Source organism: Chelonoidis abingdonii, chromosome 8 (genome assembly GCF_003597395.2).
Source record: "Chelonoidis abingdonii isolate Lonesome George chromosome 8, CheloAbing_2.0, whole genome shotgun sequence".
Taxonomy (NCBI): Eukaryota; Metazoa; Chordata; order Testudines; family Testudinidae; genus Chelonoidis; species Chelonoidis abingdonii.
This window is the reverse complement of record NC_133776.1, coordinates 48,657,086-48,681,226: the sequence shown is the minus strand read 5'-3', so window position 1 is coordinate 48,681,226 and position 24,141 is coordinate 48,657,086. Positions and strand designations below refer to the sequence as shown.

The following is a 24,141-nucleotide window of genomic DNA, read 5'->3' as shown; positions in this document are numbered from 1 at the left end:
TAGTCTTGCCTGAGCTCCTTAATTTTCACATGGCATTGGTCCAGGTCCCTGTGGTAGCCTCTGTCCATCATGCCCTTGGAGATCTTTTTCAAATATTTTGGCATTTCATCTTTTGGAACAGAGTTCTGATAGCACGGATTCATCTCCCCAAACAGTGATCAGATCCAGTACCTCCCTTTTGGTCCATGCTGGAGCTCTTTTGCAATTCTGGGACTGCATGGTCACTGTGCTGATGAGCTCGTCATGCTGGCCAAACAGGAAATTAAATTCAAAAGTTCACGGGGCTTTTGCTGTGTACCTAGCTAGTGCATCTGAGTTGAAAGTGCTGTCTAGAGTGATCACAATGGAGCACTCTGGGATAGCTCCTGGAGGCCAATACTGTCGAATTGTGTCCACACTACCCCAAATTTGACCTGGTGATATCAATTTCAGTGCTAATTACCTTGTTGGGGAGGAGTACTTAAATCAATTTTAAGAGCCCTTTAAATCGACAAAAATGGCTTTGTGTGGACGGGTGCAGGGTTAAATCGATCTAACTGCTAAATTTGACCTAAACGCATAGGGTAGACCAAGGCTAAGAGCAGAGAAAAGTATTCGGGGGAGACTAGGATCGGATGAAAAAGGAACTCCAGAGAGTGGGACTAGATAGGCAAAAAAGAATGCTTGGCAGAGCACAGCAAAGGGCTATTGAATGCCTCTGACATTTAAAAAAAAATGTAGGACCCATTGGCAGCCATGAAAAAAAAATAGTATCTATGTTTTTTTACCTTATGCAAAGAAAACCCAAATCAAGGCACTAGATTCACAAGGATTATTTCTGATGGCTAAAACTTTACAAACAAAATGTGCCACCTTAAGAAATACAAGTAAAAAGCAGACAAAAGTTGTAGAAAAAAGCTAAATGAAAAAAATTCCTAAAAGGTCAGAAAGAAAACAATGTCTGTTATCTATTTGCATAAATCCAAAGGAAAAAGCAACCATCCTTCATGGACTGTATTTAATGTAGGATGGCTTTTCAGGTAAAGTGTTCTGAGTTAAAAAGTAAGTGCAAAAACCATAAATAAGCTTAAAGCTACCCAAAGGATTTGCCTAAGAAATGTGTCACTTTAAAACAAAAAGTTAAAAAAAGCATTTGCACAAATGAACACTGCAGAGTTTGTAGGTAAACAGTTGGGGGTTGTGGAAACGTTAAAGTTAAAGCGTTCAAGAAGAGAAGAGGAATGCTTGGTTTAATAATGGAACCCACTTATGGCAGTATAATAATAAAACCCATCATAAAACAAATTATGCAAAGGGAAGGTCTGGTGGTGACAAATTCCACCGCTATGTGCTTCATCCCCCAAGAAGCCATTAAAGACCTTTTGAGAAAAATGGCCTTTCCTGAGAAATGTGTCTGTAAATAATCGATTGTGCTCTAAATACAAAAACACACAATTCTAATTTATAATATTATATGTAAGCAGAGTCAGGATGAGCTGTACCCTGACATCTGGTGGTGAAGTATGGGAAGTGTGGAAAGAATGTCTGGAATGCGAAATCTCAAATATTTGCATAGGCACGCCTACCCCATCCCAGACTGCCGATGCTTGTTGGACGCTGTGACGAGAAATGACTCAACCTCGGGGTGCGTACTCTGCTAGACAAAGGGGACATGGGTTCCAAAAACCCTGTAGAGAGAGATGGGTTGGGACATTATTTTGTCCTGCTGGTGGTGCAGGCCCCTGTGGAGCTTAGAAAGCACATGTTGCAACCCCTCCTCTCATCACTGTGGATGTCAGAGTGATTTTTTGTTCCCTTAAGACTCTAATACAGTGCTAGCTGAACTCCACTTTGGCTAAGTGGATGCACTAGCACTGCTCCCCTACTATGGCTGAGCATTCACTAAGAGCTGAATCACAAAAGAGCTGAAATACTGAGCTGAGCACTCGAGTACTGTGCAACTAGTGTGGAGCCTGAAAGCTATACTGAGGAACAGAGCAGCTGGCGAGATGTGGACCACAGACAGCTGGTTGGAGTGGAACAGGCTGGCAAGAGCGGCCAGTAAGCATGTGGGGCATGTGGAGCAGCCCACGAGGATCCTGCCAGCAGTTTGCTGGTGGCAACTTGGAAAAACAGCTCACGAGGCAGCTGTGGGTATGGAAAAGCAGGTTTTTGAGGACGGCCGGGCAGCATGTGGAGGGCTGCGTAAGGCGAGCAGTCGTGCGAGAAATGTGCGAAGCAGAACACCCACGAGAGCAGGCAGTTGGCCCCTGACCACGTTAACGCAAGGGTGCCCTCTTCACCCAGGCTGGAGAGGACCTCTCTAACCTATTTAGACTCTGATATTCTGACCGTGGCATCTGATACCATGGAGACTTTGGGTTGGTAGGACTTGGAGGTGATTAGGGACTTAAGACCCTAAAGGGGAAAGGACATTGCCCAAATACTTGGTGGGGTGGTATGGTTTTGTGTTATAACTCTGTTTGTGTTTCTCCAATTGGGATGCCACATTGATTCCTTCCTTTATTAAAAAGATTTCACTACACTCAGACTCCGTGCTTGCGAGAGGGGAAGTATTGCCTCCTAGAGGCACCCAGGAGGGTGTGGTATGTAAGTGTCCCAGGTCACTGGGTGGGGGCTCGAGCCGGTTATGCCTTGTGTTATTGAAACGGAACCCCTGGATACTGAACCTGGCCCTTGTTACTGCCAACTCAGAGGGGCAGAAGGGTTACATATATAGTTAATATAACAAATTAAAAGTTAAATTGTAAAAGAAGTGTGCATTCCTATGGAATATGCAGTGTGTACAGTTTAAAAAGGTAACAAAAATGTAAATAAAACATGATACTTAATTAAAATTCAATAGACTACAAAGAAAAGCCACAATAAGTTCTTTTTCAAATAGCTGTGTGCTTTAAAAGCAAAAACCAACCCAGCACAAATAAAATCAATCAGTAAATATAAAAAGTAAAGCTATTAATCCTATTCAAAATCCATCCAATTATTAAAAATGCCATCCAAATTCTGTTTTAACCAGTTATTGTGAATAATAAAGCTACTTTAAATGGTTCAGTGGCCATTCAAAAAATCTGACAAAACTGCTAATCATTTAAATCCTATCCAAAAGTTGTTTAATTGTAGTGTAAAATAAATAATTTTTTTGTTTTCTTAGTAACAGAGTAAAATTTTGTAAATAAAAATATTAAAATGTCCTAAACTAAAAACAAGTCCAAATAATTTAGGGTTAAAATGTATTAAAAACATTGTACACAAGTGTTCAATTGATTGTGTCAGTATTAGGAAATTTTACCAGTCTGCAGTTACTTTAAAAATTGCATCCACTAAAATTTGGTAAAATATAGTCAAAAACTGCTTTAAAAAAAAAAAACTTTCCAAACAAAAATGCTACTTTAAAATGCACAAAACTGCCAAGGTGAGGGGCAACTACATTGAAAAAAGTGTACAGAATTACCACAAAAAAGTGGAACAGTTTAAAACCAGGCTGATATAAAAATGCTGTTAAAACATACCCAAGCATTTCAGTAAAAAATAGGAGCAAAAGTACAGCATCTATTAAATTAAGTGAAACCAAAACATAATTAATAGAACTTTAATTGTATATAATATACATACTTGTATTTGCTTTTTAAAGGTACTGTATAGCATTAAGTCAGTGTGGTCTAATAATATCATGTATCATATGTAAATGATACATGCTGTACAATGTAAAAGCAGCCTTAAGTGATATGAAGCAAGAAAAACGTGCCCTCTTATCACCACAGAAAAGATCGCATCTGCAGATGAGGTTTATTTCACAATATCCAGCAGCAATGAAGGAAAATGGAGAGAAATGCTCCATGCATGCCACTTATCACACTGGGAAGAGCCTTAGGTGAAAAGCTGGACAAAGTGATTCTTGCATCAACTTGATGCTTGACATGGAAAAAAGGATCCAATAAGGATGCATAGCACATAAAATACAAGATGAGTAAGTCAACCTATTCCAACGCCTTTGTAAACAGGAATGATATTGAGCTCATCTTAATGTATTCTTAGCTTATTTTTTCTTTATACTATTTAAGTTTGCCTCAAAGGTGACTTTTCACAAACACACATAATAATATAACAAAGGCCTCATGAATGCCATAATTTTATAGCAACAGAATTTATTCTTAGAGGCAGCTGAAAATTTTGGCCACAGACATTTCACCCCCTGGAAATTCACCCTCTAGCTTTTCTGTCTTTAGCACTTAGTCAGAACATTTTGCTAAAAACAATATTTTCCCTGGTTGCATTTTCCTCCTCCACAAGGAGTCCAGTTTTCAGTGTACATGCTCCTGTCAAGTGCCAACCCTGAGTCTTGAAGAGCAGGAGCTTCTTGGACAGTTTTCTTTGATTAGGACAAAACAGCTTGGAGGTCCTTCTCCTTCCCTGAAAGAAAGAAATCACTAACCATTCAATAACCATTCCCACCTACGTGATATATGCCATCATGTGCCAGCAATGCCGCTCTGCCATGTACATTGGTCAAACCGGACAGTCTCTTCACAAAAGAATAAATGGACACAAATCTGACATCAGGAATCATAACATTCAAAAACCAGTGGGAGAACACTTCAACCTCTCTAACCACTCAGTAACAGACTTGAAGATGGCAGTTTTGCAACAAAAAAATTTCAAAAACAGACTCCAAAGAGAGACTGCGAACTCGAATTAATATGCAAATTAGACAATTAACTCAGGCCTTAACAGAGACTGGGAATGGCTGGGTCATTACACTAATTGAATCTATTTCCCTATGTTAAGGTCTCCTCACACCTTCTTTGGGTCATCTTAATTATCACTTCAAAAGTTTTTTTCCCCTGCTGATGATAGCTCATCTCAGTTGATTAGACTCTTCCTGTTGGTATGCATACTTCCACCTTTTCATGTTCTCTGTATGTATAAATATCTCCTGTCTGTGTGTTCCATTCTATGCATCCGAAGAAGTGAGCTGTAGCTCACGAAAGCTCATGCTGAAATAAATTTGTTAGTCTCTAAGGTGCCACAAGTACTCTTGTTCTCATTCCCACCTAGACCTCTCCTCGTTCACCTACTCTCACTCTTCTTACACTTCTTCTCACCGCTGCCCCCTAGCACATAGAAAATGAAAATACATAATTAATACCATTATATAGTTACTGGATCCTGTCTTAAGCAACCACTTGAGTGGCTGTTTAACAGAAAAGGTCTAATAAAGGTGGAGAATAATTATTGTCAGTCTCAATGGGGATTTTTTAGGGTCATTTGAAGACAGGAAATTGCAGAATAGAAGTAGTCTCTAGTTTTAACTAATTCCATTTTTAAAACACTTGCAGTAGTTTGAGATGCATACACAGATTTAGAATTTCCATCATGCCAACAAATTCAGCTTGTGTACTGCAGAAGTCATGAGGCCTTTGCACAGAATACACAGGGATTTAAGAATAAACCTTTGTACTCTCAGAGATATCTACTTAACTGTAATTCCATAAATTAATTTTGCTGCCAATGAGAGGAGTATGGCCTTTTCTCTGCAATTTAGTTATGTCATTCTTAATGTGATAAACATTCATGAGACTTTTTTTAAAACTTCCTCACACATCTCATGTTGCTTTCTTCCTTCACAGCTGACTGTTTGATAATCTGTCTCCTCTCAGATAGCTCATTACCCTCCTCCAAAAACCAGACCGGAAATTCAAGTTCATTAGCAGACTTTGTATTCATACAACATGTTCAGCTTTCAAGGTGAGATATCATCTTATTCTATCTCAAGATTCAGAGAGAGAGAGATGAGACAGAACAAAAGCATATTTATCCATTATGATTTATTCTCTACAATACTTCATTAGAGGATAGAGTTCAATGATTTACACTCAGAAGTTATATAGCTAGGAGGCAACCAAGTGTAACACAAATAATTGGTCTGACATCTCTGCATCGAATGTCAAAAGAAGTCTCCTTGCTTTAAGGAAATAAAATTAAATTAACCAAAAAATGAAACATGTAGGTTCCAGAATACAAACAGAAAACAGCACTAAGTCTGTGAAGATTGCAGATGTTAACGTATTATGAAAAACAGGTAATCCTGTCCCAAAGTTAAAATGAACTTTCAGGATTTCTTAGACTTCTTTGTTCTTATAAACTGTAGCTATATGTGATATTTTGACCATAAAAAACTTTTCAGACTGAAATGGCCTCTACAGAAATTGGATGTTTAACATTATGAAAAAGAAAAGTTTAGGAACCTCACAGTGGAAACATTCCAACACTGACATCTCCAGTGATCAAAGACATTCTCCTGTAGTTACTGTAAAACAAGACAATGCATAATTGCTGCACGGTAACTTCCCAGAGATGGTTATCATAAGAATAAACCCTTCTGGACCAAAAGGCATTTTGCTAAGGATGAGCAAAATCCAAACCAGCTGACTATTGCTGGGACCCTCCAAAGAGCAGATTTTACCTGCTATCCAGCTGAGTGCTACAGCAACTGAAGGGACCCCTGCAGAGACAATCTTTAATCCTAGTGGTCAACATTTATTTTGGTTGCCCACTTCTTGTTAGGTAACTGAAAGGCCGTATGTTTCATTTCAGATTTGTCTCATCCTTATGCATACCTGCCATCTAATGATCCAGAAATGGGATTATTTCCTGAGAACCACTGTCCCTGCCAGAGATTTTTCTGAGATGATGTGATTATTGGCATGCTTTTCAATTGATTTCTAACTGGACCCAAATTGGGACTGATTCTGAGGGTGCCCAGTTCTCAGACAGCAGACTGGTATTTCTTGAGTCTGCTTGCTCTTCCACTCAAAGCACCAAGACAAGAACACAGTCCATCTTTAATACAGGCATTTTAATTTATAGACTGGGTGGGGGGGATGGAAGTGCGAGGGGTAAGGCTTCCCCACTCCTGAGCCATTCAGCCCACTTCCATCTAATGCAACTAGGTCACTCAGTCCTAAAGTTCTGATCTTAAAATGTCAGCTAACCCACTCCCTCCTCTATTAAAATTCAATCCAATCCAGAGAACACAATACACTGGTTAAAGACACAGATCAGGGCAAACATTTTAAAAAGAAACTATAGAGTCGTGTAGCCTGGCACTATACGCCTGCATGACCTGTCTCGCTAGCGTGCCCAGGGATGAACAGCCTGGCACTATATATGTGCATGATCAGTCTCACTGAGCATGCTCAGGGGTGAAGTTTTAGCACCAATTGTTTTGCTTTTTTAAATCTTTAAAAATCAAATTTTAACATAAAACACTTGAACAGTAATGAGCGTAGCCCTATGTATCAGTACTGATTGATGGTGGAGGTGAATTGTATGTCCAGATCGGACCCTGCCCCCTCCCCCATCAGTTCAGGACACCTAGGAGAGTAATTACAAATCACTCTAGTTTGTAACAAGACTGATTTATTCTCAGCAGCAGGAAATCGTGAAACAATCCCTTCATCTTCAAACTTGTTTCATCTACATCACAAGGGAAATGTGGCAGTTCATAAGAATGACCCAGTACAGAAGCAAGGCTGGGACAATATTGCACAGATATCCAAAATAGGACCCCCTCCTTTTCCTCACATCTACATTTCCCCAACAGCAGCACAACATGACACTGACAAGCAAAACTGCAGAGTTTTGTTCACTTCTTCAGAGGAATTAGAAGGAACAGCATGCACAGTTTTGAGGTTCCTTACAGACCCACTTCCCACATAAGGAGAGAACTTGTGTAAATTTCAGTCTGATATTCCCAGCCAGTTTAAAAAGCCAGCATTACCACACATATTTTAGAGGATATATGCAATTAAATATCCATTAGTCCATTATGCTCTTAATCTGCATTTTCTTTGACCATCCTTGTCTATTACCAAGATATTTGTAAGAAGCTTGTATAATCATTTTACAGTCCCTGATGATTAATTTAGAGGTGCCATAATCCAGTATTCAGGACATCATTCAGTGACTTGGGTAGGAGGAGTATGCAGACTGGATAAGAAGATGCTTCCATTTAATGGCAAATATCTTGTGTAATCAGCAGTGATGGGTGAGGAAATACAAAATGCACAGGAATTAAATAGGGTTTGGGTAAAACTGATATTTAAAAAAAATTGCTTGGTGGGGCAATGATTAAACTGTGTTAGACAATGACTTACAAGCTAACCTACATAGCTTTACTCTGTAGACCTGTCTTGAACTGGAACATCAACAACTCCCATATCAGATCAATAGTCACCCTAGAGAAAGTGGCCGTCCTGTTGAAAGGAATGTCTCCGAGAGTGCTTGCTTGACTTAAACAACTTTCAGGCACTAGATTAATTTGTATGACTGCAATCAATGCCCTGCAAGAGCCCCCTCCCATTCCCCAATCCATCGTAGGTTCTACCACCAGTGTCTAAGGCAGTAAGTAAGCCTAGTTGTAACTGAGAGGAGATCTTCCAGGCAGACTCAAGAACCTCACCATTTCTGTTCAACAGCAGGCTACATCATAAAACACTGTTTAAACCAGAAAACTGAATATGAACCAGAAGAAGAGGGCTGGAGAATTCAGCTGAGAGTGGAATCTGAGAATTAAAGCCTTCTGGGGTTTGTTTAACCAATGCTTTCATTTGTAATACCATCCAAAGGGCGTTCACATCTTTAAATGGTTTCCATCCAGGAGGAGGGGGTGCTATCCAGATGTTCAACCCTCCCCTTAACATGATGTCCACCTGTGATGTTTGGGGACTGTAATCAGCTCTTGATACACAACAAATACCAGAGATTAAAAAAAGAATTTAAAATAACCTAAAAATGTTTTGTTGGACTCCGTTGCCCAGACTGCCAGAGGAACGCTCCTACTTGATCTGGGGGGCTTTCATAATTAACAATTCAAGTTTCCAGAACGTAGGACATACAAGGACAGAGCAATCTGAAGTGGCACTTTCACTCCCAGAGGTCTTCTGCACCTCACTGCAATTCCTAGTCATGGAGCCCCAATCCAACTAAACCCCCATTTTGAGGGAAGGCTGAGATAAGGCTTGGGCCCCTGAAGTTCTGTCACACACATCATTCCCCCCAGGTCAGCTGGAAGGCAGACTTGGCAACGGAAGCTAGCATCATAAAATGGTGCAGTAATAGAAGTAACTGGACCAAGAAGAGGAGGCATCTGCCCCAATGATGTCGTAGCCATTGGTGGCAACTGGGGGGCGGGACTGGTCATGCAGCCGTGTGTCAGGAGTAATGATTGTAGAGGGGTGGAGCATGAAGAGTGCCATTCTGGAAACAATGCTGACGGGAAGCCATATATTCTGCATAACTGATTGTCACCTTTTCACTGCGGTACCTGGGAGGAAACAGGAAATAACAGAAAGTAACTACAGTACAATATTCATCAGCAAAAATATCAAGTGTGTACTTATTATCTTAATTTATGTAGTATCACAATGGTTGACCAACCTCACACAGAGCAAGATGGGCTCTGTGCCATAAAAATATGTAAGTTGTGAGATTAGAGTGAAAGACTGAAGAAGTGCTTTGTGTGTCTATCCATCCATCCTATAAGCAATGCCTAACATTTTTCAAAGTTGGGTGCCTAAAATCAGGTTCCTAAACAAATATTTAGACACATGATCAACATGACCAGATTTCCAACAGTGAGACCTCTCAGATGTCAATGAATACTCAGCACCTTTGAGAATCAGGCTACTTTCATGCAGGTGCCTAAATATGAATTTAGGTACCTAACTTAAGGCATCCAAGCGTGTAAGTTTTCGCTCATGATTCAAGAGAGGACACAAGTGACCTGTGCTAGGTTAACACCAATGACTGACAAAGATATTTGTTGACCTATAAACAGAATACTGTTTATATCAGACCATGCAAGTCCTTCTAGATAGCTCACTTTTCCACACACATTAGGTGTTTTAGCATCACATATTTCAACATCAGAGCCTGACTAGAGACAATCGTAGTTACAGCATTTCAGGAAGTGGTAGTCTGGGACACTGGCAACAAGCTGCCAGTTTGCATGTTATGCATGTCCACTTTGAGAAAAGCCATAAGCAGAGGAGTTAAACAATAAAATGTTATTCACCCCCGGTGTGAATTTAATTTTTAATATACTTGAAACATTTATGAAAATGACTAATAAAGCTTCAAAGGAGGGTTTCCTAAAGAGTGTACATAGCTACTCTATGTTCCACCATCAGAATCCAAAAAATCTGAGGGTTCATTTTGGGATACTTGTGAATTTCTACAACAGATAAGGGTTTGCTTCCAAGCACAGCATTTTACATATGTACACAACAGCTGAAGGCAAGTCCATATTATCTCTGGTTTTAATGAATCTTCATCTCATCCCTTCCTCTGTTACTATACCACATTTCCACTTCCTTGCTCTAGGGATGAGGGCTGACAAGAAGCAGAATGTCCCCATTTTTACCCAAAACACCCATATCCTGCAGACACTGCTTCCTCCTAGCAGACACAAAGAGAATAGAACCAACACTGCAGCTGGGAGCATGGACAGGTGGGCAAGTCTGAAAACCAGCCTTCTTTAAGGCTGGTTCCACTTTAAAAGAGCTTTACCTTCCTTACAGATATGCCACCCTATTGAGTAATATATGGAGAAAAAAAACCTTCAAAACCAGACTCCAATGAGAAACTGCTGAATTGAAATTAATTTCAAAACTAGACACGATTAAATTAGGCTTGAATAAAGACTGGGAGTGAATGGGTCATTACACAAAGTAGAACTATTCCCCCTACTGTTACTCAAACCTTCTTGTCAATTGTTGGAAATGGGCCATCCTGTTTATCACTACAAAAGTTTTTTTCCTCCTGCTGACAATAGCCCACCTTAACTGATTACTCTCGTTATAGTTGGTATGGCAACACCCATTCTTTCATTGTCTGTGTGCGCATATATATATATAATCTTCCTACTGTATTTTCCGCTGCATGCATCCAGTGAAGTGGGTTTTAGCCCACAAACGCTTATAATTAAATACATTTGTTAGTCTCTACGGTGCCACAAGTATTCCTCATTCTTTTTGCATCTACCTTATGTTAGCTTAGTGAGTTCTACTTCTTTTAATCTTTCACCTTGATAAATGTCAAGTAAATTTAGAGGTGGTAAAATTTCATTTGGAATTTGCTCACTTGGAGGTGCCCAGCTCCATTATTTCTGCATGAACTGAACATGTTATACATTTTGCAATATAAGCTCTCTACCTCATGTATAACATTTACGATGCTGGCCTTCAACCTATACCTCTCATCTGAACGTAACGTATCAATATTGGTATCAAAGGCAAGCAGAAAATGGATTAAGTGTTTTTGAAACCAATAATATACTATCTGATTAAGTTAAAACTACAAAGCTGTCAGCTTACCTGGTGAGTTTAATTGTTTTCCTAAAGTCATTGGTAATCGGAGCCTTAAATCCACCTTTCCTGAGCAAGGAGTCTATGGTCTGAATCTGATCCCAATCTGTTGAGAAGTAACAGAAAGCGGGATTATTATTTTAGTATACAGCCACATTGTAAAGAAAAGGGAGAGACAAACAGGGCTGTAGAAAACCAGAAAAACCAATGCTGACAAAAAATGGAACATACAGCAGGTTACAGACTGAGCCTTATAAACATACTGAGTGAGTGGGACATGCATGGTCTCATCCTTGCACACTTATCTACACACACTCCAACTCTTCTAAAATCCTAGGGGAACTGTAACTCCTGTAATATAGCAGCTTAGTGTTCTTCTGGGAAGGTCTCCGCCCTGCTACTGCTGCATGGACCGCTGACCCATTTCTCCATGTACCACTCAAGTTTAGTTGTCTAAATCTTAAAATAATACCTAGCTCTTATAGAGTTGAATTTGGATCAGCCTGATGGTCTAGTGACAACACAGTGCACTGCTGTGTGAGAGATCAGAATTAAAATTGCTACATTAGTCTTTTGCCCCAGGGCCAGCAGGATGTGACAACTCAACTCTGCAATGTGGAGGAAAGGAGGCGATATTTTGTGCAGTTACAATGGTGGCCATTGCTAGTTGAGTGGGAATTGTGCTCAAAGGTTGCCGGGCTCCTGCCCTCATCTAGAGGAAGCTACATTAGCAAGAATGAAGAGAAAAGTGTCTCTCCTGTTGGAGTGCTGGTGCTGTGTGGCCTGCAGATATCCTTGGTGGTGGGAGAAACATGAAAGAGGAAACATGCAACGCTGAATAAAGCTAAAAGTCCAAACTTCAAGATCCTCCACTGCTTAAGTCTGGGATCCTTTTCACCCTAAAGGACTCAATTGTGTGTATACATGGGAGGGGAAGAAGGGCCAGATGAAAGCCAGACAGCAGTTGTGTAGAGTGTCTGTTAGCCAAATGATGTTTGGTGTTTGTGGCTCTAGTGGAAGGTCTTTCACAGCTATTGCAATCTAGACCCACAATCCTTAACTTTAAATATGCCAGTTCTGTGACAAGATGAACTGCCATATATGGCAGCCATCTGAAACCCACCTTGTTCCTTAGCAACCTCAGGTAAGTACGTGGCTGTACGTTTGACACCTTTCTCATTGATGAACTCTATTCTGATCCCATGGATCCCAACCTACAAATGGAAATGAAAAGCCAAGTGAGAGGTCTTTGCTGGGATTGAATCCCTGACTGACTCATCTTCATCAAAGCACAATGCATCACTGCACCACTCTGGCTACACTCCTGCCATGGTAAAGGACCTTCTCTCTCTCCCAGGCCAGCCTAACCAAAGGCTTCCCCAGATGCGCAAATGGCCCCCTGCCTCTTCTTCCACGCCAACACAACCAGTCTTCCTGCCTCCTCTCCTGGGCCAAACTAGGCCACAGATTTCTAACAGGGCAAAGAGCTTCCCATCTCCTCTCCTGGGCCAGCCAGGCCATGAGTTCTTGTGGAGGAAGAGTCACACCAGCAGACTACACCCACAAGCCATACATTTTGGCAAGTCCCTCTTCTTTATTTCTCCTTATAAAATGAATGCATTTCCATGTACTGTCTCCCTAGCATTCTGGCGCCAATTGGCTACTTAGGACCTAAACTATATCCTCCTCTAATCCCTAATGTCTTCACATTCCATCAAATTGTCTCTAGATTCCCAAAAAAACAGCCACATCCTCATCTCTCAACCCCCAATCAGATCCCTTCCCAACCACAACAGGACTATTCATCCATCACTTAACTGGCCTCTTTCCTGTCTCCTCTTGTTTTCCATCCCCAGTTCCTCTGAGCCCAGTTATAACATCCATACACCCTTGTAATGAAGGAGACACATTACCATGTACTAACCCGAACCCGAATGGAACGAGAGAGTGATGCAGAGTTCCAAATGCACCTGTTCTCACCTCCCAGTCCAGGTAGTCACTGGCATCCTCAAAGTTAGTGAGGAGGGAGACAGAGCAGAAAAGTTTAGGCAGCTCCTCACGAGTCAGGGGGGGAAATCGGCTGTCCTTAAGTGCACTACAGAGGGACAGAAACACATGGCCTAAAACCAGACACTGCATCAACATTTCAGACAGACACACACACAGTCATTACATTTAAAACCTGCCTTAGAATACCAGAAAACAGTTTCTCCAGTCACAAGAGGTGGAGGACATTGTAAGTAATCTTACCCTGTTATCTTCATATTATGTATCCAGAGATCTCAACATAGTTCACTAGAAGAAACAACAGAGCCTCTCTGGATTTGTAAAGAAATTGTCGCTTTGGCAAGAGAAGTGAAACTGAATTATCCACCAAAACGTGCAGGCTGTGGGCACATTCAGCATGTAAATAAGTTAAAAATTACCTTTAAAAAAAATTAAGAAGTCAAGCAAAATCCAGATGTCACAGATAACAGAAGACTCAGCTGTTGCAGAGATGGTCCATAAGGTCTCTGGTATGTCACGTTTTTTCAACTATCGTGCAGTTCTGAACGTTTCTTTTATTATGAAATGTATAAAATTATACAGATTTATAAATCTAAAAATTTCTCTGATGCGTTGAGTCCTCTTTAAAAACAGAGGTCTTTAGCACATTAGGTTGGTCTCAGAATTACTTCATTTTCAGTATCATTACCTGGTTAATGTGTATTCCCTGAGTCCTGAATGAAGGTTCATGGCTGAGAAGGTTCCAATGCAGCCACGAAGCCGCTTGTCTCGCCCCGTCTTCCACGTCACAAAAAGCGGACTGAAAAGGCAAAACAAACACACACTATCCTCAAAGAATCCCAGCCTTGGGGGAGACCAGCAAAGTGTGAAAAAGCAAGTGTGTGCTTACTCTGATAAGCACCAGTGTGCCATCAGTTACCCAGTAATTTTTTATTAAAGGCATTTCCTCCCTCTTTTCACACTACAGATCAGTATCTGTCACCTTTTCCCATGAGCAGCAGAGTTGCTTAACTCCACAGGCTGCCTTTCTGTGCAAGTCTCTGAACTCTTGGTATTGTCCTCTAGTTTATACACAAATCCACAACAAATTAACATAGGTGAAACAAACACCTATACATTTATAACTTTAAAATTGAAGGACGCCAAAGCGCTGCACAAAAAGCACACACCTAGGGTTGTGAAAAAAGCTTTTCTTCAGGAAAAAAAACAAAACCTAGATTTTTCTGGGTTATGTCCAAGTTCTGACATCTGGGTCAATTCCCCAGGCCTAGGAAAGTTTTTATTCATTACTCCTTTTGCCTATGTTTCATTTGATTTATATTTATGGAGTTTCTCTCCTGCTGCACAGACATTCCTGACTAAACAAAAACAAAATACTCATCATCCCACCCTCTTACACAGTTTTATTGCAATTTTTCACACCTTACTCCCCCAAGAATTTACATTAACATATTTGCAGTTTTTTTTTTTTTTGGAGGGGTGGGGGGGTTGATATGAGAAACAGTAGGCTCTAATTTCAATCTGTGAATTAAATTAACTCTTAACTTTTTTAGAACAGGAAAGTGATGGGATTGTCAAGGTTTTCATTATACCTTTCTTGTTTCTCAGTAGGCCCAGATGGGAAGCCTGCAGGGGGGAGAGGAACAGGAATGGGTGGAGTCATTGGTGGCTGGAGAAGAGGTTGTGATTAGTGGGTGGAATAGTCTCATTAGCTGTTGGGAGAAGGGAGAGAGTTTTGTGAAGGGCTGAGAGGAGGTATAAGGTCATGAACTGTTAGGAGGTTTGCTAGAATCTATAAACTTCTGATGTACAGGTGTTTAGAACACTATTTAAAATCCAATGCGGAAAGCGACACCCAATAACATCCCTGAGCAACAATGGAATTGCCATATTGGATCAGAGAAGTCAGTCACCATTAGTTCAGTACCCTACCACTGACAGTGGCCAGTACCAGACAGTTCCAGAGGAAGGAGCAAGAAAGACTCAAGTGGCAATTGTGGAATAATCTGCCCAAACAGGAAGTTGCAAAATTCTTCCACAACCATTAGCAACCTGCTGGTTGGTTGAATGCAAAGAAACACAGGATTGATGGTTTGAGCAATGCTTGGTGGAACTCAGGAGAATGCATGTCTACATTTTCATCCAGCTACTGCATACTGAAACTGGCAATGAGCATGTGGAAAAACATAATACACATTTCACATAACAGACTCTATAGAGAGGTACTAAACTTGCAAAAAGAGATTTCCAAGGAATTTAACAGACTGTAGGATGATGACCTTACTGCCACAGACTCAGTGGAAATTTGGCTTGATCTAGTAAATACTGGAATCACACAAGGACAATTAAAAAAAATTAAATCAGAAACACTCTGGAACCCTTCCTTTACTTAGCTAACATGACACTGATCCCAAAGAGAAAGGTCACAGGCTGAGTCCAGAAAAAGAGGGAGAGGCTGATACATGGTTGATGGAACATAATCCTGAGTTAGTTCCATCTTTTCTAGGATTGAAATTGAAGATGCATATTTCTACCCAAAATCTATGTTTTCAATGAACTACGTTGCCACCTTTTTGCATCAATATGATGGAAATATAATCTCAGAGGGCAGGATAGTTGAATTAAGAATGGTGTCAATTTTTAGAAGACCAGCATATTTGATGCTGTACAGCCAGCATCAATTGTGCACGTTTTTAGCACATTCACATTGCTTTGTTCAAAACTTCTTAAAATAATGTTGAGGCTGAAAAAGGATATAATTTGGTAGAAGTATCCTGGTACCAGAGGACAGACAAAATACAGTTAGGCTTCACTAATTGGCAAATTAGGAACTTGATTATGATATTCTTGTTGATTTTCCTACTTCTAGAATCATGAGCTTTTTCATTTTATAACAAGGGCATCTACTTTACCATTTGTCTAGCATACCTGTCTGTCCACATGATCTGGTCACTATTAGTGCATACCTTTGTCTCTTGTCTATACCTCTTAATTATAAGTTAACAGAGTGAAGAGGACACCATTGCAAATTACTTCTGTGTTTTTAGTCTCAATGCTTTGAGCACTTGGTTTTATATAGTCTATTACACTTCTGTCTCACGCCCCAGAATGGCAACATCATCCCACAGAGGGAACCTATATCCATGCTCTTCCTAAGGGCGTGAAAGAGAATGTTTGCTAGTAGCAGCAAAGCTAAAGAAGGAACCAAGGCTTTGGAACTGTGCTCTGGCTCCAGAGCAAGCTCCAGGCAAAAACCTGCAACTCTACTGCGCCGGAGCTGCTTTGTGCTTCAGCTCCGAGCTCTGCTCCAAAATCCTGGAAGAAACAGAAAGCACTTGCACTGAGTAAGGGGAAGGAGGAGATAGGGCCACAGATGTGATGTTCTGCTCTTTTTAGGAACTTTATAAGTATCACCTTAGGAACAGAAAAACTCTTATTAAAAAAGAGCAATTTTAAGAACGAGATGTACTATCAAAAACTTGAATTATTTAAAATTAGTCAGCTGAACAGTGCCTTTTAACTCTAAAATGTTCTGTAACAGTTTGTGTGAAAGAGGTTATACAAAATAAAGTTGCATTATTGACTTGGGAATAGACAAAACAATACAGCTCATCTTCCTGTTCCAAGCAGCAAGCAACAAACAATGAGCACATTAATATATACTTCTCCAAAAGAAACCCTGTCATCCCAGGGAATGACAAGGAAATATTTAGATTTGGATATTACCAGCAACTATTTTATAGTCTAGCCTAGCCCATTTCTCTGCTCAAATGTATTTATAGTGCATTAGTGTACAGTATGCAGACAGAATCCTCATGTGATGACAATTGAACAGATACACAACTTATGTCATGTGGATGCCACATATTGATAACTGAATGGAGGTGGAGGCATCCAGTCTATTTAATAAGTCTATGACAAGCTTAGCTATTGACAAAGGTGGATGGGTACTTTTACATACATTTTACATTAATGTAAATTAACATTAAAAATTAAAGCAATTTATTTTTATCCACTTTTGGTGGTGGCTCATCTGTGCCACAACCCCTCTTTAAGGAGTCCCACAGAGGTCAATTCTCAGCCCACTGTTCTTTTCTATCTGCTTCCTTGTCAGATTTGACACCTGCAATGTCTTGTCATCCACGCTCTCTGCTTGCCTTGTCTAAGTAAACTTGGGGGATCCTCAACTTCCTCAGCTAAACCTCACAGATGGAAATGCTTGAGGGGTATACTCACAGAACTAATCCATCTCCTGTCTTTTTCTCCTAGACACCGCCTTTGTTCATAGCCTTGATGTCATCCCTGAATCGGGACTCTCCATCTCTTCTATAGCTGCCTAACACCATCTCCACAACACTGCCCATCTACACCATTGCTATGATTCCTCCAAATGGTCATTATCTCACTGACTATTGCAATTATCTTGCCCATCTTCTCACACATGCAAAGAATCACCATTGTCTCACCCACATCCTCAACCAACTTCAACTGGCTCATCCTTTATTTCAGGATGGATCCCTTGTTTTCAATAACCTTCCACTGACTTGCTTCAACCTACCTCTGACACAGTCTATTCCCCTACCGCTCACCAGACAGCAGCCTCATCCCTTCACAAAATCAGCACAATAGGCATGAAGGTTAGTTTCACTGCAGTACCTGCCACATGATGTTGGCTCCCTACCCCACCCTCAAACTTACCATCTTATTTTAAATGTTTTCTGAAAAGCTCCATACTGTTTCTCTTACTCTATTTTAACCCTTTTGCACAGTTTGCATGAAAGGCATTATACAAGTTAAAGCTGCATTCTGCTATAATAAAGGTGATATTACTGTATAATTAAGTTCTTTCAGTGAGGAATCAAATCACAGTAGAGGGAAGTTGGGACGCTTTATCGTAAACTGAGATTGTACATCTTGGTAAGGGATATATTGCATTATCTAGCCCATTAGATAGGGAGCTGAAGCTTCCAAGTTTCCAAGCTTAAAATTTGCCTTCTATTAGTATGACAAATGGAAATGTCATTTCCTAAATGTCTACTTATGTCCAAAACAAATCAGATGCGAGTTTTACTCCTTACTTATGGTCAATCTTTTTGGTTTTGATTTTAGATCATCCTACAAGCAGCACAATACCTGCCTTGTATTCTTGAACACTAGCTTGCCTGTTTTCCAAAGATCCCTTCTCCCTCCCCACCAAGTCAGAGCCCTGGGTGCTGGATTGTCAGGTTTCTTCCTGCACATATGGGTTTACTCACTAGGGATCATTGGTAAACCGAGGAAGTCGTGGCTGAGGGAAACCATAGAGATGACAGTAGAGAACGTCAAAGCAGTAGCAGCACATCTCCGCTGTCACTACAAGGTTCTTGGTACTGTTGGCAGTTCCGTTAGACCGAGAAAGGGGGCTCAGAGCTCCTGAAGTGGGATTCATTCGAGTAATTGGGGAATTTGCAGGGCCCAAAGTTAAGTCAGATATGTTCTCCCTTCCATTGCTCCCATCTGCATGCTGGTGGTTCTGAAGAGGACCCGAACTTGAGCCTGGCACAGTTGTAGCCTGATTCCCGTGACTGTGTGTTCCACTCCCAGACAATTTGGGTTTCTTTACCCCACAACAGCCTGCTGCCAACTTGGGCTCAAGTGGAGGAACACAGCGTCTTTTTCCCATCCTGATTCAGCACTTGCTGCCTGGGGCACTGCAGAACCCTGGCAAAAAAAGCAATATAAAAGATTGTTACACGAGGTAAAAAAAGCAAGAGAGTCTTCCTCTCCCCTATTAAGATATTAGACAGGTTCATTTTGGGGGGAAATGAAAGAGCAACACACTTACAGATACAAAACAACACCCAAATCATTGTACAGAGAGTAGGTGTTTCAGTGCAGAGTGACGGTGTACCTAAGCCACTATCTCCATCTGATCACACTAATTATTTGACTAGTGAGGCTTACTGTATATTTTAAAAATAAAAGTAGGAAAATCAATACAAGAAAAATCATTTGGCCTCCAAGCAGGAAGTAAAATAGAAAAAAAGTGCTAGGACTCTAGTCACATCCCACTTGGCACCCTTCACTCCCTTGTGGCTCATTCTTTCACCTACTGGCTACTGCCTCTCCCTTAATGGCTGTTAGCCCTTCATGTGGTGGGTTTCCCCTTCCCCACTCTCCTAAAGGATGTGGTCCACAGATCTTTTCTCGCAAGTCTCTTGAGAGCCAGGCTGTTGGCTTTCCTCCCCTTGATTCAACTCAGGCCTGATCAATATGTCTCAAGAAGAAAAGGAAACTGCCACCATAAACTGCTGTTTTATAAAAAGAAGCCATTATTACTGCAGACCCCAGCACAGCCAAGCCAGGACTAGATCCACCAGCTGAAGGGAGCTGATAATGTTTGCACACATCAAGTGCCAGCAATACAGACTCAAACCAGGGCTCATGGATAGGAAAGACTGCAGGTGGATGTGTACCAGGGTAGGGAGTAGCTTTAAATACAATGTATACCTAGCATAAGAGAAGGAAATGGAGTACCAGCCATGGGGGAGGGGGTAGACTTTACCATGGTCAGAGGAGGTGGTGGGGGTGCAGAAAAAAACACTTGTACACTCACAAGATGTAGGGAGGAAAAACTGAGTGCAGGCTCATACACCCTGGGAAGAAACAGATTGAATGTAGGCACAGAGACTGGGCACCTGTGCAAGAGGGTCAGCAAATAACTGAGGGTCAGCATGCACAAGGGTGTGTGTGGGGGTAAGAATCTATGTAGATAAGTACATGGTCCCATCACCATAATATCCAAGCATATCACATTTTAATGTTTTTATCCTCACAACAACCCTATGAGGTAGGGAAGTATCAGCCCCAGTTTTCATAATGGGGAACTAAGGCACGGAAAGTCTAAGTGATTTACGCAGGGTCACAAAGGAATCGTAGCAGAGTCAGAATCAAAACCAGCTCTGTTTGACAGGCCAATGCTTTCATTCCAACTTCTAAATATTCAAGTGGTGGGTAAAAGGAGTGCGCACACACAGACTGGGAAGAAAAAAACAATTTGGTACATAGCTGATTAAACTGTTTCTGCAGGGGAATTCCCTTTCCCTCTCCTACAACCAAGAGCAATTTAAGCTTTAAAGAGTTACTTTAGCTGCTACAGGACAGTTGTGCTATCCCAAAATGGAATGTTCGGGATGTTCACGAGTTGTTCTCTCTCTCTGTGGACTACTTCCACGTAAAGTGTTTAGGAACATCAGGACGTTTAAAAAAGGGACAGAGAACAGGAAACTACAGCATAAGGAATAATTCTTCAGTGGCTTCAGGGGATAGACAGATGACTTAATTCTTTCCTCTCTCGTCCTTCATGCCCAAAAGAAAAATATTAGATGGAAATTTGACAAAATGACCTGTGAAATAATTAAGCGTTTAAGTTTCACATGCTTAGACTTCAGTGTTAAGAACTGTTGAGGTAAACCCCTCTGCAATACTGCTGTATTGCCTTCATGAAAACAGCGCATTTATTCACTGTTTTTACAAACAACTTTTTTTTTTTAAATAAAAGTTTAAGATCTGAGCATGTATCATTACACAGGGAGAGAAATGGCATGGAAGGGAGGTCTTCCTGTTCTCATCTCTTCAGAGGCTCTGTATCAGATAGAACCATCCTGCTAGCAACAGAGAGCTGCACACATCAATGACTGACTCCTGCATCTGCCAAAAGGCATCACTTATGAGTTACTAATGACTCTTTCCACTCATCCTATACCCAACCTTCACAACAGCCAACCTTCAGTTCAATCAAGGTGTTACACTACAAAGATCAAACTTCAGCTCTTCAATTTGTTACTATAGGACTGTAATTCGCTATATGGCAACAGAAACAAGGGCTCCAATCAGTAAAGATAGTCATTTTTGTAGTAACATTCTTGGATTTTATGAACAAGTGGTGTGATTTATTTTCTATTTTGATATGGATAGGGCAAGAGATACGGTTCTACATGCTTTAAACAAAATAAAGTGAATGAGTTTAATGCTCATGAAACTAAAGGACTAAATCCCACAGGTATGTGATGTGCTATCTTTCCCATACAACTATGCCCATACACCTCCATCCTGAACTGCAACAGCCCAATATTGCAGTCCGAGTTTGGTTTTGAGCAGTGACCACTCATCCTCCCCAACTGCTTTGAGAACAAATGAAGACTAGAGTGATACCAAAATTATTTTCACTTGTGACCTAATCTAGAATTTGACTGAGCAGAGATAAAGGCACTAGCTTTCTTCAAAGCAGAAGTTGCCTTTTAATGTGTTTGTAAGGCACCAAGGAGCCTCAATCTGGACACGAGTGTAACACAAATGAACCAAGTCACACCACACAGCTCTCGCTTTATCACGCTTAAATTCACCACATATATTCCCCGCTCCATTTGCATATTAGACTACATCTTTTAAAAGCAGCAGCAAGATTAACAGTGCATGCTCAAGAAACACTTGTTTCAGAGATTGGGCACTAGAATCTTGGGGTTTCCAGCCATTTAAACAAATATCCCTTAAAAGCACAACATTTGGTCATCCTGCCACAACGTTAGTTTATGATGCAGAGTTGACAAAACATGAAAGCACTTTCAGTTTATCCAGGAAGGCAACTTTAGCACCCTGGGGTATTGGCATATTGTTTTTCTCTGTGCTACGAATATAGGTTAGTCCAAAGAAATAGGAGCTTACTATCTTGTTGTATTAGCATGAGGTCATACTTACTGAAAGCAGAAAACTTGTACTGCCAAGACAGCAGCAGCGTGTGGGGGAAGCTACTTAATATCAGGAATGAATTCTTTTTTCTCAGGTCCCATTCCTATTCCCCAAATCTGAAAAGGAGGATTTCAGGGATTGTGTGTTACAGACGAGGCTGAAGTTATAAAATGGTCATTACATGAAGACAAGAATTGTACAAAAGGATTCATGGAAGCTAGAGACTGGAGAGGAGTCCACCCCTACCAGGCCTAGCTGATATACAGGAAGAGGTGGATCAGGTGAAGCCGCTAACAAAGGCTGGATGTCTATCAACCACCACATTCCCTGGACCTCTTGCATATGCTGCCGTATGGGTATAATATAAACTCATGCAGAAGTCAGCATGCAATGCACACATGCTTTAGTGGAGACACTGTTTTTGATACAATATCAGACAGCATTTCACCTTAGTTAAACTCTGCCCTGGACCAGGAACTGCCTTCCCACCCCTCAGGAAAGGGCAAGAGACATAGAGCAACCAGGTGCTTTCAATAAACTCCAATTACTCTATATACCCCAAGACATAAAACATAGGGAACCTGCAAGGACTGGCAGGGGTGGAATGGAGTGGAGATGGGGCATGTGATGGTGCATGTGCTGTGAGACAGGCAGGAGGAACTGGCAGGGGAGAAGTTGGCCTGAGAGGCAATATAGCACATATGGAGGAAGGAAAGAGTTGACTGGGCAAGTGGGGAGGAAGCAGGAAGTGTGGGGGTTTAGGTGGCTGGAGATGACCAGGCGGGGGATGATAGGGCAGCAGGTGATCAGTTAGGAGGCAAGAAGTGGCTAGTGGGCCTAAGGGAAGGAAGGTGACTAGGAAGATGATGGGGCAAGAGATGACCAGATGGGGAAGAGAGTAAGAGGTGACCGGGCAGGGGCAGGAAATGTAAGGTCAGATGAAAAGAAGGTGACAGGGCAGGGGGAAAGGAGGAGAAAGAGCAAGAGGTGACTGGGCAGGGGCAGGAGATGTAAGGCCAGGGGAAAAGGAAGTGATAGGGCAGCAAGTGACTTGGGGGATGGGTAAAGGAGGAGACAGGGCAGGGGCTTGTGGGGCAGCAGGAGGTGACCAGTTAGGAAGACAGGAAGTGGCCAGTGAAGGCTGGGGGAAAGTAATGGGGCAGCAAATGTAAGGGTGGGGGAAAAAAGAGGTGAGTGGGGAGGGAGCAGGGGGAAAAAGAGGTGAGTGGGGAGGGGATGATGGGGCAGAAGCAGCATGTTACCAGCTGGGAGGTCAGGAAGTGGCCAGCGAGGGCTGGTGGCAGGTGATGGGGCAGCAGATGTCAGGGTGGGCAGGAGAAGGAGGTGAGCGGGCAGAAGGTGACCAGAGAGGGAGCAGGGAAAAGGAAGTAAACGGGAAGGGAAAGGCGGTGACAGGGCAGGGGCTGATGGGGCAGCAGCAGCAGTTGACCAACTGGGAGAGCAGGAAGTGGCCAGCGGGGGCTGGGAGAAGAAGGTGACTGGCCAGGTGATGGGGCAGATGACGACCGGCACAGGGGCAGCGAGACTCCTTCTCACCAACAGGCGGCGTCCGAGGCCGCTAAACTTTCCGGGACGGGGGCGCACGGGGCTGTACAGTGACACCCCCCCGCGTCCCGGCTCAGGGCGGGGATTTAACCTCCACAGCCCCGCGCGCCGAGAGGGGGCCCGGCTCCCCCAAGCGCAGAGGCCGCGGTGGGTGGGGGGCCTCGCCAGGGACTTTCCCACCTTCTCCTCCGGCCCCGGCGCCGGACGCGGCTTCTCTGCTGTCTCAACCCAGCCGCCGCCGCTGCCTCCCCTCCGCCGCCTCCTCCCGCTTCATGGAGCCATGGGCTGGGCAGGGGCTCCCCGGAGAAGCGGGCCCGGCAGGGCGGGGGGGGCCTCACAGCGAAGCCGGGGCGAAGAATCCCCCAAGCCGCCGTGCAGAGGGGCTGGAGGACTGGAAGGGAGCGAGGCAGCACCCAGGTCCTCCCCTATCCCAGAAGCCTCCTTCCTGACAGTGAGGTAATAGGGGAAGAATGTG

General features: G+C 42.2%; 1 protein-coding gene across 4 annotated transcripts; it reads right to left on the bottom strand.

Moving 5' to 3' along the window:
- Positions 1-5,810: 5,810 nt before the first annotated feature.
- AMMECR1L (AMMECR1 like) lies at positions 5,811-24,121 on the bottom strand. 4 transcript variants are annotated; one of them, XM_032764754.2, is made up of 8 exons: positions 23,847-24,121; positions 22,110-22,216; positions 14,966-19,073; positions 14,062-14,172; positions 13,347-13,461; positions 12,490-12,580; positions 11,376-11,472; positions 5,811-9,325 (listed from the first exon to the last, which is right to left on the bottom strand). In XM_032764754.2, exons 3-8 carry the CDS (start codon positions 15,034-15,036, stop codon positions 9,214-9,216), a joined length of 597 nt encoding a protein of 198 aa, XP_032620645.1. In that variant the 5' UTR covers positions 15,037-19,073; positions 22,110-22,216; positions 23,847-24,121; the 3' UTR covers positions 5,811-9,213. The 4 variants fall into 4 exon arrangements, with proteins under 4 accessions (XP_032620645.1, XP_032620643.1, XP_032620644.1 ...); XM_032764752.2 differs by having other exon boundaries at positions 18,629-19,073; positions 23,847-24,120; XM_032764753.2 differs by lacking the exon at positions 22,110-22,216 and having other exon boundaries at positions 18,629-19,073; positions 23,847-24,120.
- Between the last annotated feature and the right edge of the window lie 20 nt (positions 24,122-24,141).